The sequence below is a fragment of the Tiliqua scincoides genome, chromosome 2 (genome assembly GCF_035046505.1).
Source record: "Tiliqua scincoides isolate rTilSci1 chromosome 2, rTilSci1.hap2, whole genome shotgun sequence".
Classification (NCBI taxonomy): Eukaryota; Metazoa; Chordata; class Lepidosauria; order Squamata; family Scincidae; genus Tiliqua; species Tiliqua scincoides.
In genome coordinates, this window is record NC_089822.1 from 5565224 (window position 1) to 5583693 (window position 18470).

Below are 18470 nucleotides of genomic sequence, written 5' to 3' on the forward strand. Positions count from 1 at the left end.
TAATCTAAGGAGTTGTGCTGACTGCACCCACTGGTCATATTTGTGGGGTGGGGGAGTGACTCACAGCATGCAACTATTGCATAAGTGTGTCCAAATTGTGTGCATCCATCCAGGTTCTATTGTCATGCCTTACTTTTAAAATGTACATTTCTTTGGGGCACACCCAAGCAACACCCTTTTTATTTAGATGCACCTCTGCTACCCAGACATCCCTTTCCCACTGTAGTGCTTTTCATGTTACCAATCTCTAAGCTTTTTTCCCTTTTTTGAAGAAAGTAAGGCTGGTGCATACAAGCAGTGGCAGGAGTTCTCAGGTAGTAGAATGGATCATACCATTTCAATCCATAACAACTTTTGAATGCTCCCCTTGGTGAAGAAAAGTTCAATCAAATAAAAAACTAGCACAACAGGGCACAAGCAGAACCTTCTCCCTGATGTGCTAGTATTTTTTTATACTTGAGGAGGGATTTTGCATTTACGTAGTCCAATGTGGACTTCACTGGAATTCATCTAGTTATTTGTTTACACAGCCCCCTCAAAGTGCCCTGGTGCTTTACAAGAGATTCCCTCCCCCAAAGAGCTTACAGTTGAGAAATAGATTTAAGGAAGAAAGAGATCAGGGTGGTGGCTGGGTAGAAGGGGAAGGCTCTCCTATTGTTTTACAGATGTGACCTTAGGCTTAGGAACAAAGAGTTCATAGGAAAAGAGGGTTTTGAGGAAGCATTTCAAGGGAGTAAGGAAGAAGGGTATCCTGCAAACAATCCAGGAGTTTTGAGGATAAAGGGGAAGGGGCAAAGCTGTTTGAGGGAGCAGACATTCAATCAGCTAGGGAGGGAGCTAGAGGCAAAGGTCACAAACAGGAACAGAGTGGGACACGCAGAGAGGCGGGGCAAGGCTATGGAAGGCTTTGAAGGGAAGGACCAGGAGCAGGCAGGAAGCCAATGTTGGGGTTTAAGGAGGGGTGTGATGTGATCAGGGTAGCAAGAGAAACACGAGTTGGGCAATAGAATGTTGGATGGAACTGGGGGGCCTGAGCCAAGATGATGGAAAACCAGTGGGAAGAAAGATGCAAGTCAAGCCTAGAGGGGAACAGTGTGAGAATTTGCATTTTTATGGTGTTATGGGAAACAGTCCATTCTACCACCTCATAACTCCATCATTCCATTCTCCATCATTTGTGGACCAGGCCTAAGTGTCCGATATGCTCTAGCTTTCATATGTTGTTGTTTTAACTATTAAAATAATTTCTGACCTACTAAAGCAGATGCACTAGTTATAACAACAGTCCAGTTCGATGTATCTACATTTACAAACATGAGAGGAGTCACCATATTTAAGTTACAGAAGAGGACTCGTGCTGAAAATGCATCCAAGCAAATTGTAATTTTAGCATTCAACATTCATATTTTAGAGTGTCAGTTTTGCTCTGCAATGAGCACCTATTGTATTTGTACGTGGTATGCCAAATTAGATGTTTGTAAACTCTTTACAGGTTTTTAAAAACTATATATGTCTGTTTTTAGTACAGTATTAATATGTATAAAATATGCAAAGAAAATGTCCTCATTTTGGTAGAGACAGTGAAAGATGAGGAGCAAATGATTGTGTAAATTCATTAGAAAATGAAAGTCAAATATATACAAAATTAACCGGGGGGGGGGAATCAACTATATATTGAATTAATTTAGAATTATTCTAAATTAATGGTAAATTAATTTTAATTGAAAAGTAACCAGCTGTCTTCCAGCTTTAATTACTATGCCAGGGATGGAAGACTGGGGAAAGAATTCTGGCCTTGAAGAACAGATGGAAGGAGCAGAGCTCCAGAAGTTCTCCAATGCGGGGGGGACGGGACTTCCTCCCCCAACAAGACTCCAATGAATGGGAGGACTTTCCTGTGGAGCAACTGAGAAGACCAAGCTAGCTCAAACCACCCTCCTCCACAAGAGAATTCCTCATTTAAGTGTTCTGTTTCCATTAAATAATGCATTTACAATATCAGTTCAGATGCTCTCTTAAAATAAATGGCAATGTGGTTGTGGCAAATATAGTGGTAGTTCCAAAACACACCCTCTGATCCAATGCCAACTTTATTGGGTAAACCTATCAACATCTCACCTCCTACGTCCCCCTTTGCCTCTTCATCTTTGGCTTGAGGAAAGCAGGCCCACATCCAGCCATGGCGCTGACAACCCACTGTTCCCTCTTGTCTCCAGTGGTGTCACAATCCATCCATCCACCCCTACACACTGTGAAATCCTGAGACTTTTTACCAATTAGGGGGATGATCCAGCCAATGTTAAAGCCTTTCACATCCTAGTGGCTTCAATGAAAGAGTTTTCACCTTAATTCTCCAGTCGTAATCAACACAACTGAGAAGTGTTTCACTTTGGCAGGATCAGACCCTTCGTGTGCAAAACTGTTTATGCCCCTCCCTTACTGGTTCCATAAGAATTTAAGAGGAGCTCTGCAGGATCAGAACAAAGGCCCTTCTAGCCCATCCTTGTTACAAGGCTGATCCAGGAAGCCCCTCATCTGATGCTTCCTCTACCCACAGCAACCAGAATCCCAACTGAAAAACAGACCATACAGGAAGTGTCTCAATGACAGTTCAGTGTTTCTCACTGTTTATTTCACATGGTCCTTGCAGTCACAATCATCATAAACACACATCCTGTAAAAACAACAGCCAGAATAATAGCTTCCATATTAAAACTATCATGCCAGATGCACATATAAAGTTTCCACATTTTCACAGTTTTTTGTTTTTTTTAATTAACACTGAGCTGGGTAAAAGATCCTAGAAGACTTACTTGCTTCATCTCTTTTAAAAAAGCAGTTTTTTCCCAGTTGAGAGGTTTGTAGAAAGACCTTCCAAAAGTTGAAGTTGTTTCCCCATGATAGTTCTGACTTTGTGCACCAAAGGGGCAACTTGACAGTCATACCTGGAAGCTTAATCCACAAGGTGAGTTCTGAAGATCTTGCTGCAAAGACTTTATTTGCATAATTTGGCAAAATGATTTGCAGAAATTGTGAATCCCAAGATAATTAACTGAAACGGATCACTAACATGACATCATTTACTGGAACAGCAAATCAGTCGGGGAAGAGACCTAGGTGGGAAAACTGTGCTTTGGTAATGCAGAGCTTAAGGGGTGAAAACATGATGACATTTTCAAACAGAAACAAACCCACTTTATTGATGAGTTCCAAATGCAAAAGTGAACACTCCCAAGTGATGTATGGAAGGCTCCACAAACTAAAGTTCCACAAAATAATGAAATGGTGACAAGCTGAGGTGCATTCTTCAAAGCAGCACTATTTTGATGCCTCAGATCATTTTGGTGCAGCTTGCATGAATGCATTAGGCCCTGCAATTCTAAGCATGTTTACCTAGAAGTAAGCTCCTGTGTGTACAACAGGACTTAGGTGCAGGCAAGTACACACAGGATTGCAGCCTGAAATGAACTGACATCCACATAATCTACATTTAGTGGATTACATCTAAGGTGTTTTTTTTGTGGTAATGGTTTAAATAACCTGGGTATCCCCAAGGGATGGGGGTGGGGGGAGAGGAAGTCTTTCAAAATGCACTCAAAAGGAAGCAAAATAAGTTATCAGTGCTTATTGAGCCAGAAATCCAGCTTTAAAGGACCAAGGTTATTTACACTGGTAAATAAAAATGCCACAAACAAGGGTGTACTTCCTATCATGGGAGAATGCAATCAATTAAGGACAGAATGTGCTGGAGTGGCACCAGAAATCTGACAGAGAGATATTCAGAAGATGCCATGTCAAGACTCCTGTCTAAAATTAAGACCCCGACCTTAATGACACCAATCTAGAAGTCAGTCCTATTGGAATTGCAGTTTCGTAGTCTGAGTTGAGGGCAAAGGGGAATACAGTAACCTAATTTAAACTTGTGACAGAATGAATCCAAAACATTTCAAGAGCAGAGCAGAAAGTGTTCAAGCTGCACACCACCCTGCCCCAGGATAAGAAGAGACCTCTGAATGTCAAATGCCTGCTACCCTGCCAATATATGTGGATCAGACAAAAGGTGCCATTCCTGGAAAACCAAAATGTTCCCAACTCAACTATTTTAAGTACATTCTCTTAAGCAAAATCTAGAAAACTGTGATTCTTGCAACTTTTTCCTTGTAAGTAATATAACATAAAAACGAATGACTTATTCAAAGCACATGATAAGTTGTAAGCTACAAGTTTTGTAACTAATAGGAAAGCTCTCCCCACTTCCCCCACTGTAAACAAACAAATCCAGCTTCTTCTTTATAGAAGGGACAACAATATATGAGTTTCTGTCACTTGCAAAGGTCACAGGATTCTTTCCCACCATATTGAATAGTCGCAAACAGCCAGAAAAGAATTAAGCAGCAATCCAAGACTGGTCCAAAGTTTCGATCAGACGTGACCACTGAGTCCAGACCATCAGTCTATGAAAGTCACAGTCAAAGAAAAAGGCACAAAAGCAAATGAGATGAAAAAGTGCTGAACACCACACCCAAAGATAAACTGTAAAATCTCCAAAATGGTGAACATTGGCTCTCAAGTCTTCAGAGAACAGGCCAGCGTGGAAGTCCCATGGGCGAGCAAAGCCCCATTGAAGGGAACAGGAGTAGCACAAGGCCAGGGCAGTGCTCCCGCACAGCTCCCATTCATTTCAACTAGGCACACACTGGAGGCTTTCATACTGGATCGGTTCATTAAGACTACACAAGAAGCCACAGAAGTATTTCACCAAAGCAGAAACTCAAGCCATGAAAGTCCAAGCCTGTTTTTTCAAACAAGCCCTACCTGCACCCTCACCCCATCCTCTTGAGAAAGAACTACCCTGTGAGGAACAGTTACTTGTGCAACATCAGTGCTCACTGTAAACTGGGGAGAAGCCACACAGCTGCAGCAAGGGGCAGGGCCTGGCCTCCTCTGCTTGCTTACTGCTACCGTATGGCATCCAAGTGATGCACTTCTGGGTAGAGGGTGTTGATGAGGATAGCCAGAAGGCGAGTCCCGTCCCGAAGGCAATGGTGAGAGTTCTTGATGAACTGAGAGGCCTGGGAAAGCTGCTCCTGGTATTCAGCGTATTGCTTGTTTGAAGCCATGGCGTCGAGGGCATTCAGTGCCTGCAGAGACAGAAGGTAAAAATGGCTCAGTGAATGAGAACCCCATGGTCTTTGAGTGTTCTTGCTGAAGGCAGCAGGCTAGGAGCTGGGAACCAGCTGGCACATGTACTGGAGCCGTGCTTCAGAGAATTCAAAGCACTCTCAGGAGTCTTGCAAGGTCAGTCCATTACCCCCCATGTTGCAGATGGGGAAGGTTCAGGCCAAGGCTGAGAGATAATAGCAGTCCTACATTCCCTGAGTGAGTACATCATGGAGGAGAATTATCCCCCCCCCCCATCATATCCAAATGTCTCACTAAAATGGTAAATTTGAGGGTCCACCTTGGCCCACGCAAACCTGCTGGCATACTGAAGTCATCATGGCGGGGGGGGTCACTTCTGCAGATGTCTCCATCTGCAGAAATTGGCGACATGATGATGGAGAGGGCCTTATCAGCTGTGGGACCCTGCCTTTGAAATGAACACTTGCCTCTTTGTCGTCATCATGCAAAGTTTTGTAACTTTATGTTTTCCTTATTTATATGCTACTGTCTAACTGCCAATGGGACTGGGCTTCATTCTGTGGCATTGATGTGCTTGTATTTCTATTGCCTCTGCTGTTTTCATGTATTCGATTTGTTATTCTGACATATAATTCCATTGCCCTCATTGACTGTTACATGCCCTGAAAAAATAATACTGAAAGATGTCCATTTTTAAAAATAAAAACAAAACTGTACCCAGAGTGGAGCATTTAGACCAGGGCTTCTCAAACTGGGGCGTCACGATGCCCCAGCCTGAGAGCCCTGAACTCTTTCCCCTTAGGAGGTGGGGGTAGGCGGCGATGCGTTCACCAGGATCGCACTGCTAAGTCACTGCAGGGACTTACTAGTCCCTACAGCAGCCTCCCGGGGTGCAGGGATCCCTGCGCAACTCTCCAGTTTCGTGGGGTGCAACTGCTCCGCTTTCACGTTTTGAAGGCTGGGGAGCCCTGCGCAGGATTGCGCAGGGCTCCCTGCACCCCCGGGAGGCTGCTGCAGTGACTGGTAAGTGTATGACAGCCCCTGATCCTGGGGATCACATCACTGCCTTCCCCGCTCCCATGAAGGCACTTACTGCGGTCCTCAAACTCCCTGAGAGTTTAAGAACTGCAGATTTAGATCACAGATCTGGGCTCACATGGAAGACTATTTCACAACAAGAACAAAATATTCTTATTCACTGAAATTGAGCTAGGCCTTCTTCCTCTGCTTCTCTTTGAAGAACCATTCAAGTACATGAGTCACTACCCTTACAGTCCAAAGCAGTTCAGTCTAGACACATTTACCAGCTCCATGAGATCAGGCCTATTCTTCACCCTCTTGAGTGAGTGAGTAGGTTCACCCTCTTCACCCACCTGCCATATACCAGGACTGGAGCCCAATCAGGGATCCAGTCTGGATTCATTTCACCCACACTTGGACCCAGCACATCTTGTAGTACTGTCTAGCATAGATCTGCAGGTGCTGAAAATCTCAAGACCTGGTGTCCAAACCTGTCCCATTCCCCTCCCCACAGGCACAATGCTAAACTTTGACAGCAACTCAGCAGCTGAGGCATATATGCATGCTGGGCCTGGGTTTTTTGAACACTTCAGTAGAACTACTGGAGAACCTGACTACTTGTAGCATGAAGTCACATCTACAAAAAGCCTGTGCAGGATGCCAGAAACACAAACTGACTAGTGAAGGGGTGAGGTAACTGAATCTAACCTGATGAGCTTTAGGAGAGAGCTGCAGTTCCACGCCAGGCCTCAGTCGAATCTGATTCTCCACGGGGATCTGTACCAACAGGAATGCGGACATACTGCGGGCCACCACACGGAATCTTCAATGAGAACAGAAAGCGGTAAGAACTAGCCTGAGAGAGGCGAGGTGGAGCAGCCATGAAAGAAAACACACAGTTCCTTCCTCATATTGCACCCATACCAGACATTTCAGATAAGATGAAAGGTGCTCTGCCATGAGCCAAGATGCCAATTTAGGACATGGTTGGAAATTTTTATAAAGGATGCTTGTGATTATGTGCAAAATTAGAATTCAGGACACAGCAGAATGTTCAGCTGACCACAACATAAGAACATAAGAACATAAGAACAGCCCCACTGGATCAGGCCATAGGCCCATCTAGTCCAGCTTCCTGTATCTCACAGCGGCCCACCAAATGCCCCAGGGAGCACACCAGATAACAAGAGACCTCATCCTGGTGCTCTCCCCTACATCTGGCATTCTGACTTAACCCATTCCTAAAATCAGGAGGTTGCGCATACACATCATGGCTTGTACCCCATAATGGATTTTTCCTCCAGAAACTCGTCCAATCCACTTTTAAAGGCGTCTAGGCTAGACGCCAGCACCACATCCTGTGGCAAGGAGTTCCACAGACCGACCACGCGCTGAGTAAAGAAATATTTTCTTTTGTCTGTCCTAACCCGCCCAACACTCAATTTTAGTGGATGTCCCCTGGTTCTGGTATTATGTGAGAGTGTAAAGAGCATCTCCCTATCCACTCTGTCCATCCCCTGCATAATTTTGTATGTCTCAATCATGTCCCCCCTCAAGCGTCTCTTTTCTAGGCTGAAGAGGCCCAAACGCCGTAGCCTTTCCTCATAAGGAAGGTGCCCCAGCCCCGTAATCAGCTTAGTCGCTCTCTTTTGCACCTTTTCCATTTCCACTATGTCTTTTTTGAGATGCGGCGACCAGAACTGGACACAATACTCCAGGTGTGGCCTTACCATCGATTTGTACAACGGCATTATAATACTAGCTGTTTTGTTCTCAATACCCTTCCTAATGATCCCAAGCATAGAATTGGCCTTCTTCACTGCCGCCGCACATTGGGTCGACACTTTCATCGACCTGTCCACCACCACCCCAAGATCTCTCTCCTGATCTGTCACAGACAGCTCAGAACCCATCAGCCTATATCTAAAGTTTTGATTTTTTGCCCCAATGTGCATGACTTTACACTTACTGACATTGAAGCGCATCTGCCATTTTGCTGCCCATTCTGCCAGTCTGGAGAGATCCTTCTGGAGCTCCTCACAATCACTTCTGGTCTTTACCACTCGGAAAAGTTTGGTGTCGTCTGCAAACTTAGCCACTTCACTGCTCAACCCTGTCTCCAGGTCATTTATGAAGAGGTTGAAAAGCACCGGTCCCAGGACAGATCCTTGGGGCACACCGCTTTTCACCTCTCTCCATTGTGAAAATTGCCCATTGACACCCACTCTCTGCTTCCTGGCCTCCAACCAGTTCTCAATCCACGAGAGGACCTGTCCTCTAATTCCCTGACTGTGGAGTTTTTTCAGTAGCCTTTGGTGAGGGACCGTGTCAAACGCCTTCTGAAAGTCCAGATATATAATGTCCACGGGTTCTCCCGCATCCACATGCCTGTTGACTTTTTCAAAGAATTCTATAAGGTTTGTGAGGCAAGACTTACCCTTACAGAAGCCATGCTGACTCTCCCTCAGCAAGGCCTGTTCATCTATGTGTTTTGAGATCCTATCTTTGATGAGGCATTCCACCATCTTACCCGGTATGGATGTTAGGCTGACCGGCCTATAGTTTCCCGGGTCCCCCCTCTTTCCCTTTTTAAAAATAGGCGTGACATTTGCTATCCTCCAATCTTCTGGCACCATGGCCGTTTTGAGGGACAAGTTGCATACCTTAGTCAAGAGATCTGCAACTTCATTCTTCAATTCCTTAATAACCCTTGGGTGTATGCCATCAGGGCCCGGTGACTTATTGATCTTTAATTTATCAATCAGGTCTGAAACATCTTCTCTTTTAACCTCTATCTGACTTAAATCCTCGGTTAGGAGGGGCCGTTTGGGCAGCGGTATCTGCCCGAGGTCTTCTGCCGTGAAGACAGATGCAAAGAACTCATTTAATTTCTCTGCCATCTCTAAGTCTCCTTTTATCTCCCCTTTCCCTCCCTCACCATCCAGAGGGCCAACCGCTTCTCTGGCGGGTTTCCTGCTTCTAACATATTTGAAGAAGCTTTTATTATTCCCCTTAATGTTGCTGGCCATGCGTTCCTCATAGTCTCGCTTGGCCTCCCCTATCACCTTCTTACATTTCTTTTGCCACAGTTTATGTTCCTTTTTATTCTCTTCATTAGGGCAAGACTTCCATTTACGGAAGGAAGCTTCCTTGCCCTTCACAGCCTCTCTAACTTGGCTGGTTAGCCATGCGGGCACCCTCCTGGATTTAGTGGAACCCTTCTTTCTTTGCGGTATACACCTCTGCTGGGCCTCTATTACTGTTGTTTTAAGCAGCCTCCATGCACTCTGGAGAGACTGGACTCTTTTTACCCTCCCTTTCAACCTCCTTCTAACCAGCCTCCTCATTTGAGGGAAGTCCGCCCGTCGGAAGTCAAGGGTTTTTGTGAGAGATTTGCCTGGTATTCTTCCCCCAACGTGCACGTCAAAACGGATCGCAGCATGATCACTGTTCCCCAATGGCTCAGTAACGTTTACATCTCTAACCAGGTCCTGCGTACCGCACAAAATTAAATCCAGAGTCACCTGTCCTCTGGTGGGCTCCGTGACTAGCTGATCCAAGCCACAGTCATTTAGCACGTCAAGAAATCCGGTTTCCTTATCGTGACCAGAACACAAATTGACCCAGTCAATATGAGGATAATTGAAGTCCCCCATGATTACAACCCTGTCCTTCCTTGTCACCTCCCTGATCTGTTTCCTCATTTCAAGGTCCCCATCAGATTTCTGGTCTGGAGGACGATAGCACGCCCCCAGTATTACATCGCTGCACAAGCCTGGTAATTTAACCCACAGAGATTCTACGGTGGAGTCGGACCCACCTTCAATCTCTACTTTGCTGGATTCTATCCCTTCCTTAACATAAAGGGCCACCCCACCTCCAACACGCCCCTGCCTGTCCCTCCTGTAGAGTTTATAGCCCGGGATTGCGGTATCCCACTGATTCTCCGCATTCCACCAGGTTTCCGTTATGCCCACTATGTCAATATTTTCCCTTGTCACCAGACATTCCAGTTCTCCCACCTTTGCTCGTAGACTTCGGGCATTCGCATAAAAGCATTTATACACGGAATGCCCCAGGATGGGCTGCTTATTCGCTCCTTTGTCCCCGCATCCTCTCATTGTGCCAAACCGTCTATCACATCCCATCACCCTACCTTTCCCAATTTCTTCTCCTACCCTACCTTTGTCTTGTTGTTCTCTAACCTCCCCATCCCGAACCGGATGCCCCTCGGCTCCTGTCGGCCTTCCCCCAGGGATCAGTTTAAAAGCTGCTCTGCCACCTTTTTAATGTTATGCGCCACCTTCATGTTCAATAATGGTTAAAGAACAAAGCGGAACATCCTGGATGAAAGTTAAGTGGTTGTGTGTATTGGTCTTATGAGAGGAACTGACGAATATCCATCAGGCAGTGTGAATACAGCAGATTCTACCTTTGGAGGCATGTTTAGACCATGCAACTTCTAGATGTTCTGAGCCTGAAGTCCCATCATATGCTAAAAGCTGCCTCTAGACTGGGACCCGTCCTTCCTAGGTTGTTACCTGTTTGATAAAGGGGACTTTCTGCCAAGCCCAATAGCACCAAGTATTCCTGACGTCAGCCTCTCTTCAGCAAGCAAGTTCTGCCTGCCCTGCAGGGACATCAATATTTGGACCACCGACTCTATCAGTACAGCATCATCCTGTTCCATTTGGAGGAGGCAGAGCTGCAGGACTTTGTGCCACCAAAGGAAAAGCTTGGCTTCATCCTTTGTAGAGCTTGTGGGGGAAGAAGAAAAACACACAGGGATGCCCATCATTAGAAATTAACCATTATCTTGCCTCACTTCTTGGTATCTTCTTCTTACATTTAAGAATTATCATTAAACCACTATCAATATATAAGGGTTATAAGAGTTGCAGGTACAAAAATGTCCTTTACTATGACTCCCAAGTCTAAGGCAGAATCAGTCACACATTGGCTCCTCAGATTCATCCACCACCCCATCCCCACAGCATGTATCTACACATGCACTGAAGGGATCATATGCTTTCCCGGCGGGCTCAGACACTCTCAAGAACAGCAGATGGACCCAGATCCTTCTGCAGGAAGACAGGGCAGAAACATTCCCAGGAAGGTAGCAAAACCACAGCATTTAATTGATTATTATTGGAGGTGCAGACAGAGGACAGAAAGACAATCCCAGGCAGGTGTTCAGCTGAACTGGCAGGAAGGAGGAGCTCATGGAAAGCTTTCAGGGCCAGAGAGCAAAGCATAAATAGGTAGAGAAGCCCTACAATCTTATAAAAGCCCCTGTACTGCAAGTATTATTGCATGACCTACTGCACATGAAGAGCACAGCGGCATGCCAAAGCCACCTGAATGTCTCGGTAGAGGTGAGATTTTAAGTGGGGACGTCCTGATTCACAAATCAGTCTTTGAGCCATTAGTCTACACCAGCTCTACTACAACGAAAGTTAGAACGCCCCTAGATGTTCTCGCCAATACCAGCCTTCCTATCTAAGCAGCCAATGGTTTCAGAAAACTGTTTCAGTCTTTTCAAATGTCTCTGAATTTTCTCTTGGTGTAGGTTCCCTGCTCAAGAGATCTCCTGATCCACTGTCCATGAGTGGGTGAATCATTTGATTTCCAATGCTGGAGAATAATACATTTAGTTTTCTCTGAGAAGTCAATCCTGCCTTCCATTCTCTAATTCTGGAATTAACAATGAGCATTTGAAAAGGCAACCTGTCCTTGTAATCTCCAATCTGTCCTTACTGAGTGGAAGCCCCAGAGTTGTGCTACGAGGAATAAGTTCCTCTGTTGATTAATCCTTCCAAAAATAGACCATCACATTCAGAGCTACAATTTCCTGTCTTCTTTTTTTTTTTAAATTACGTTTTCCAGAAATGTATGCATGTAAAAGTACAATGAAGGAAGAGACACTGTTTCCAAGGTACAATAGCACGAGATTGTCTGTGTCATTCAGGAATGGCAGAACTGCTTGCAAGAGGGAGCCTTGGTGAAGGCATCACACTGGGCTTCAGAAGCTGCCTGACATTTTCCACTCTCTGAGAGAAACCAGATGAGCAAGTCATTTGTTAGGAATTAATGCTTCTAATTAGGTACTCCCTACATTCAGGTTACTAATGCGTATCTATATGTCACAGCGATAAAGAGAAAAGTTCACTAATTTGGACATGATCTTTAAATCTGTCACAAGCCAAGAACAAATGGATTCAATTCAACTTGGTACAGCACTGCAGCTGCATTTGCACCATAAAATTCCAGAGACAACTAAAATCACAATCATCTGGCCTTCATCACACTGAGAGTAGAGGGAAGAGAAAAGCCCTCTGCTGCCCCCACTCCAATACACCAACCATTCCCTCCTGCACCATCACTGTTGCCTTGATAACCCATCACAGCTTCTAGGCTCATCCCTAGCTCCTTCTTTTCATACAACACACCAGCACGTTCAAGCCTTTCCAGTGAAGGCTGATTCAGAATCCAACAAGAAATGCCTGTCATGTAACTTTGGGGCATGAGAGAACTGCATCAGCTACTAATCTTACACAATAGAAAAATGGAAAATGATCTAGAACCTGCTTACACCAGCAGTTACACATGATGGGATATTACTTTTTCCTTTGCCAAAGAACATTTTCAGGAACTTTTCTGAAAAGCGTTACTGTTTCAGTATTGTATGTATAGAGGTCAGTTGTGCACATCTGCACAGACTACTCTACCAACAGGGAAGACACCTCAGATACAAGTGATACAACCATCATCAAGGTCTGATGTACTGAGGAAAGCAGACCCTTCTCAGGGCTGGCACGCACCCCTTGGAACATGTGGAAAGCCTTAAAGCTGAACGACTTTCTCAGGAAAGCCATGCCACTGAGGAAAAGCTTATATCAGGTTCAGCACCCTACAGCCCATGGGCCAGATTCAGCCTGCCACCCAAAGTCATCCAGCCCATGTGAAGCTCAGCTTGGGAGGCAAAGTATCCCACTCAATTTGCTGTGTGCCAGATAGGGCAGTCCCTGAGCTACACAGTTGGAAAGGGCATGGCAAAGCCCCCAACCCATGCTAACAGGTGGCAAGCTTGGCTGTTTATGGGAGCTTGGCAACCCAGACATTCAGTGATGACACCATAGCCAATCATCCAGCCCCTTTGCTTGATGATCCCTGCCTTATATGGTCAATATGCATTTAGAAAGTCAATACTGATTTTGTGGTTAAAAATGACTGATTCAGAAGGTTAATAAATGTTTGTACTATCATCATGCACTATCTTAATATGAACTTATCACTGAAGTAGCTTTTACACCATAAGCATTGTGTTCCAGCAGATCTCTACAGTCCTGCCTCTGCACAGAGACAGGGGGCATGCAATAGACAGAATGGACAGGTCCATCAGTGAGAAGGTCAGAAAAGGAGAACTTGTCCAAGAAGCTGTAGCTGGGATTAGAAATCCTAACTTCCTTCCTGACCAGTATGCTGGGTACTGTGCTAAGCCATGACACACCAATACCTGGGGTACACCTGCTCCAGCCACCTGCTCAACGTCAGCAGCACCTGCATCTCATTGGCCAGGGTCTGCTCCGTGTTGAGCTGCTGCAACGTGTAGATGTAGAGTGTGAGGTAGGCCCCCAGGGCAAGGCACTCCTGCAGGAACTCTTCTGCTGTGAGCTCAGGGACTTGTAAGGATGCCACAATTGGCCCCCAGCCCAAGTCCTGGTTGAGCGGAGAGTCTTCGCACAAAACAAAAGGAGAAGAACTGTTAGAGGAAGAGTCTGAGGACCCAGAGCCTCCGCTGACTCTTCGTTTCAATCCGTAATCATGAGTGATGGAGCTATAAAATCAAGAAGCTTAGGCATCAAAGGCAAAAAAGAAAAAAATCATAGGATACTCATGATGTTGTAAAGAAGGCCAGCTCACTCAGCAAAAAGAGTCAAATTCTGCCTCACAGGATGTCAAAAGTGCATATATTCGCTTGTTTTTCATAATTTATTCTAATTCAACTAGCCATGGAGGAAAAAGAATTTGGCAAAGCCCTGACGCTTCACACCTTAGCCCAGTGGCGCACTGCAGCACATTGGTGTGCCATGAGTTGTCTACAGATGTGCTGCAGGAATTTGGGGTAGGGTCATTTATTAGTAGGTTCATTGGGAGATGTGAGCTCCCACTGGCAGCATGTTGTGCCTTGTCAATTGACCAAAAAAGGATGGTGTGCTTTGACAATTTTAGCACCTTTTCAGTGCGCTGTGAGATTTTTAAAAAAGGTTGAAAATTGCTGCCTTAGCTAGTGGATGTTCTGCCTGGCACCCTAGTAGACTCTGCAATTTCAAGCACAATCCACATGTTGTACTTTTCCCACTTGTTTCCTTTTCCCACAAGGAAAAATCTGAACAGTTTAAAATGCTTAAAAAAAATTAAAAACTTAGATTCTTAGGATGCTGACTTCTGTGCCAAGTACGACATATACTACATGTTAGGCAACAGTAGTATAGTGACCCAGTAACCACACTGGATGCCACCCCGAGTCCAAAACGGACTGCCTGAAATTACAGACAAAACCAGCGATGGACATTCTCTCTCACCTTCATTAAAATAGGCAGTGACACAAGCTTCTGTGGTCTCTGCCATATGTTGAACAGAGGCAAGACTCTGGCATGCGGCTGTTAAGAGGGGCATCACCCCCAGGCCGTGCACAGCTCTTTCAATCCAGCTTCGCAAACTGACCCGGAGAGACTCTGCTGTAGAAACGCTGGCATTATTCATCATCATCAGGGCTTCTGTGAAGAGGCTACTTAAGGCCAGGTGGCGAGCCTGCATGTCTGTGTCTGAAAAGGCAACAAAGGAGAGACTGATCTTCCAGGAGGAAGGATGGTTAAGAGTCAGGAGATCAGACCTATGAGCAGTGACAGTGGAGAATAAAGCTCAGCTGATCCCTAGCACTGAAAAGCCAACTGCATATATTTCTTCACATTTCTAGCCCACCCTATAAACATGCGAAGCTGTCTTTCATTGCAACAAACCATCTAAACCCGAACTGCCAACTCCTGATCACAGTAGCTCTCCAGAGCTTTCGCAGCACATGCTACCCAAGATCCTTGCACTGACAAAGCCAGAGACAGAACCCAGGACACAGAGTTATGGCCAACCCTGTGCAGAGATGAACGAGAGAGAAAGGGTTGGCAGTCTTGTCTGCGGGTATAATGAGTGGCATCTGTCCTGCCTTCCTAGAGACAGAAACAGCCTTATGGGGTGAGGCAGACACCACAAATTTCAACACTGCTAAAGAGAAAATTGCGGATGATTAAAATTGTTGTCAAACCCCCCTCTTGCAAATTTTCCTCTTGCCCACCTGGAGGATTAAAGATGACAATATCATCTAGCAGCTTTGCCATTTCCTGTTCCAGAGCCGACACAGTTATTTTGCCATTCTGCTCCAGAACACTGAGAAAATGAACCACCTGGCGAATATAGGCTTGGCACTTCAGGGTTGCATCCTATGAAATGGTAAGACAAAAATGACTGTACATCACACTATAGCACCTTCTGTGAAAACTGGGTAATGAACAAAGAAACTCGAACAGGAACACGGCAGAAAGAAGATTCCTATGCAGCTGGGTGTACTTACAAGGTGTGTGTAGCTCTCAGAAGAGGCACCAAAGCCTGCAGAAGCCTTTAGGAGCTTCATGATCAGATCAGCTGCAGGCTCTTTTGCCAGGATGATAGATGGAGGATAGTGGCTGTTGAAGTAGCCAATGATGCTCTGATAGGACAAAATGCCTACAAGCTGCCATGGGAGGGAGCTGGTCTGGCCAAGGAGATTAAGCAGCGGGGACTCCTGAAATTTTGAAACCAGAAATAGAATTCATACTTTAATAAACCACCCACTCTTAAGAGTACTAGTTGTGCCATTTGGAAGTCTCCATAGCTCAGTGGTACAGCACATGCGTTACATGTAGAGGTTCTGGTTCAACCCACAGCATCTCCAGTTAGAAAAATCTTAGGTAACAACACAACCTCTGCCTGAGACTTTGGAGAGCCAGAATCATTCAGAGTGGAAAATGCTGGGCTAGAGCAACCAATGGTCTGATTCACTACAAGGCAGTTCCATGAGCTCACAGGTGCATCCAGTTTTACATAGATGTTCACAACTTGTATGGTACCAAGGGAGGCTGAACTACAGTATTAAGGCACAACAGAGATAAAAAAAAATCACATGGAACCAACCCATGCACAATTTTGGCAGCAAAGTATGGAATGCTCCATAATGTTTGCAGATCAGAGACCCTCATCTAATTCTCTTGATGCAGAAACAGTCTGTAAACTTCTGTCTTTGGGGAGGGATAACATGCGTGCTGCAAGCCATGGAAGGAACAAGATGCCAGCTGCCTTTTGGACATACCCCTTTGGTTACCAGTTGCTCCTCCTTTCCCAGAAGGACCACCATGTAGAGTAAACACACAATCATGCTGTGAGTTTCTGGAGGTGGGTTGGGATTCCAGGCATTCGAGAGGACGCTGACCCAGTTGACCTCACATAGAACTGAGCCCAGAAATAGGAAGCAACTTTTGGGGCTGCCTCTTTCAACCTAGGAGGGTAAAAAAAAGAAAGAAAGAAAGAAAATGGCCACTCAGCTACAAAAATAGCATTAGGGGATAGGAGAGACTCAGCATTTCTAACCAACTTTACTTGATTAGATGTTTCCAACTCCCCTGCCCCAAAGGCTCATTGCAGATTGTGCCAAAAGTGGGGCAGAAAGACTGGTTGACAGAGCAAGATTCCTCTAAATCTCCCCCCACCTCAACTCTGCCAACTTAACCCGGAGTACCAAAGACCAGTCCCAAAGCAGGGCTTCCACACTTCCTCCAAATTCAGGAAGTCAACAGTGGAAAGGAGCCTCATAATTGGGCAGCCACTGCACGTATTTGTCCCTTCGCCCACAGAACCTGAGGCACGGAAAGGGCATTGTTGGAGGATCTTAGAGGTTGTAACAGGCCCCAAGGGAGCAGGAGGCACCAAAGGGATGTTGGGCCTAAATCACTGCAAGTGAATCAGCACTTTCAATGCATTCGAAAGAGAACATGGAGTCAGTGCAGATGGCAGAGCTCACATTCACCCCAGGTCATCATTGCCTCTCTCCTACTCACTCTTTTTGTCTCCCTTATCAAGTCACCAAAACTGGCTCTTACTTTAAAGAACTCTTCCATAAGGTGGTGGTCTGGGTGCATTTCCTTCCAGGACAGGCAACCAAATTCTGCATGGAATGTATAGAGAATGTGCTCCGGCATTTTGGGGGCTGTGCACGACTCACAATAGTGCATGAGAAACAGCCAAAGTGCCCCACGCTGGCCTGGCAACAGTTTATCTATGTCAAAAAGGAACAGCAGATTGGAAAAGAGAAAATCAGCCACCACTCTGTGAAAATCTCACTTTTGGTACAACTCAGACAAAACCACTAACCAAACTGCAGAACTAACAAGGCTGACAAGACCCCAAACAAACACAGAGCTTCTGTGTGGAACCAGATGCCTGCAAGAGTATAAGAAAGTGAGCAGGCAGGGAGGAGGCCTGTGAGAGACATGACACAGACTCGGGTGGAGCAAATTTGTGCCTTTTCACTGGAGAGGGAGTTCCTCTCACCTACTCAGCATGCCCCATTCCCTTAGAAACTGAACAGGGGAAACATCAGTGACAGCCATTAGGCCAAATGTCATCCTGTACTCTCCCCCATTTCCATATTTAAACATTCCGAACTCTACTTTCTGATCTGGACTATGCTGAAGACTTCAGACTTCCCAGCCACTTTTGGAGCATCTTGTCAGCTCAAGGCAAAGACTACTAAGCCACTTCTAGCTAGGCTGAGCTGAATGTTCTCGGTAAGGTGCCCTGCCGAGCAACGGGGGGATGTCATGAGGGCTGCAGGGTCTTGGTGCCTTCCTTCAATAGCTTCAGCATTGATGAAAGCAACACACCTTTTCCTTCTTCCCATATCAACCTTCATGGCTAGCAGGGATAACATCTACCAGGGAATGACCATAAGGGAGAACAACAAGGACACTCTTCGGTCACCAAGGAAGCTGGTCAGCAGAAAGAACAAGATACTTTCACCCTCATTTCATCCACCCTCATAGCTTTTGGGGGCTGGGCAATGATGCCAAATATGGCAATACAGCTTGGATGGGTCAGTCCGCCCATACTCTGCACCCTGGAGCTCTCTGGTCAGAGAGTCTAAAATACTTTGGAGTAGAATTCTTAGAGGAAAAGAAAGTTGCACAAGTGAAAATGAAATCTACAAGAGTTCAGCTGGA

General features: G+C 45.6%; 1 protein-coding gene across 1 annotated transcript in view; it reads right to left on the reverse strand.

The window, feature by feature from the left end:
* Positions 1-2610: 2610 nt before the first annotated feature.
* EPG5 (ectopic P-granules 5 autophagy tethering factor) overlaps positions 2611-18470 on the reverse strand; it is a 69622-nt gene continuing 53762 nt past the window's right edge. The window contains exons 36-44 of the mRNA XM_066615176.1: positions 17352-17527; positions 16565-16750; positions 15791-16000; positions 15515-15659; positions 14748-14990; positions 13679-13898; positions 10704-10919; positions 6871-6985; positions 2611-5141 (exon numbers count right to left, since the gene is read on the reverse strand). Of these exons, the coding sequence (XP_066471273.1) occupies positions 4959-5141; positions 6871-6985; positions 10704-10919; positions 13679-13898; positions 14748-14990; positions 15515-15659; positions 15791-16000; positions 16565-16750; positions 17352-17527 (1694 nt within the window). The 3' untranslated portion in view covers positions 2611-4958. The remainder of the gene's footprint in view (positions 5142-6870; positions 6986-10703; positions 10920-13678; positions 13899-14747; positions 14991-15514; positions 15660-15790; positions 16001-16564; positions 16751-17351; positions 17528-18470) is intronic.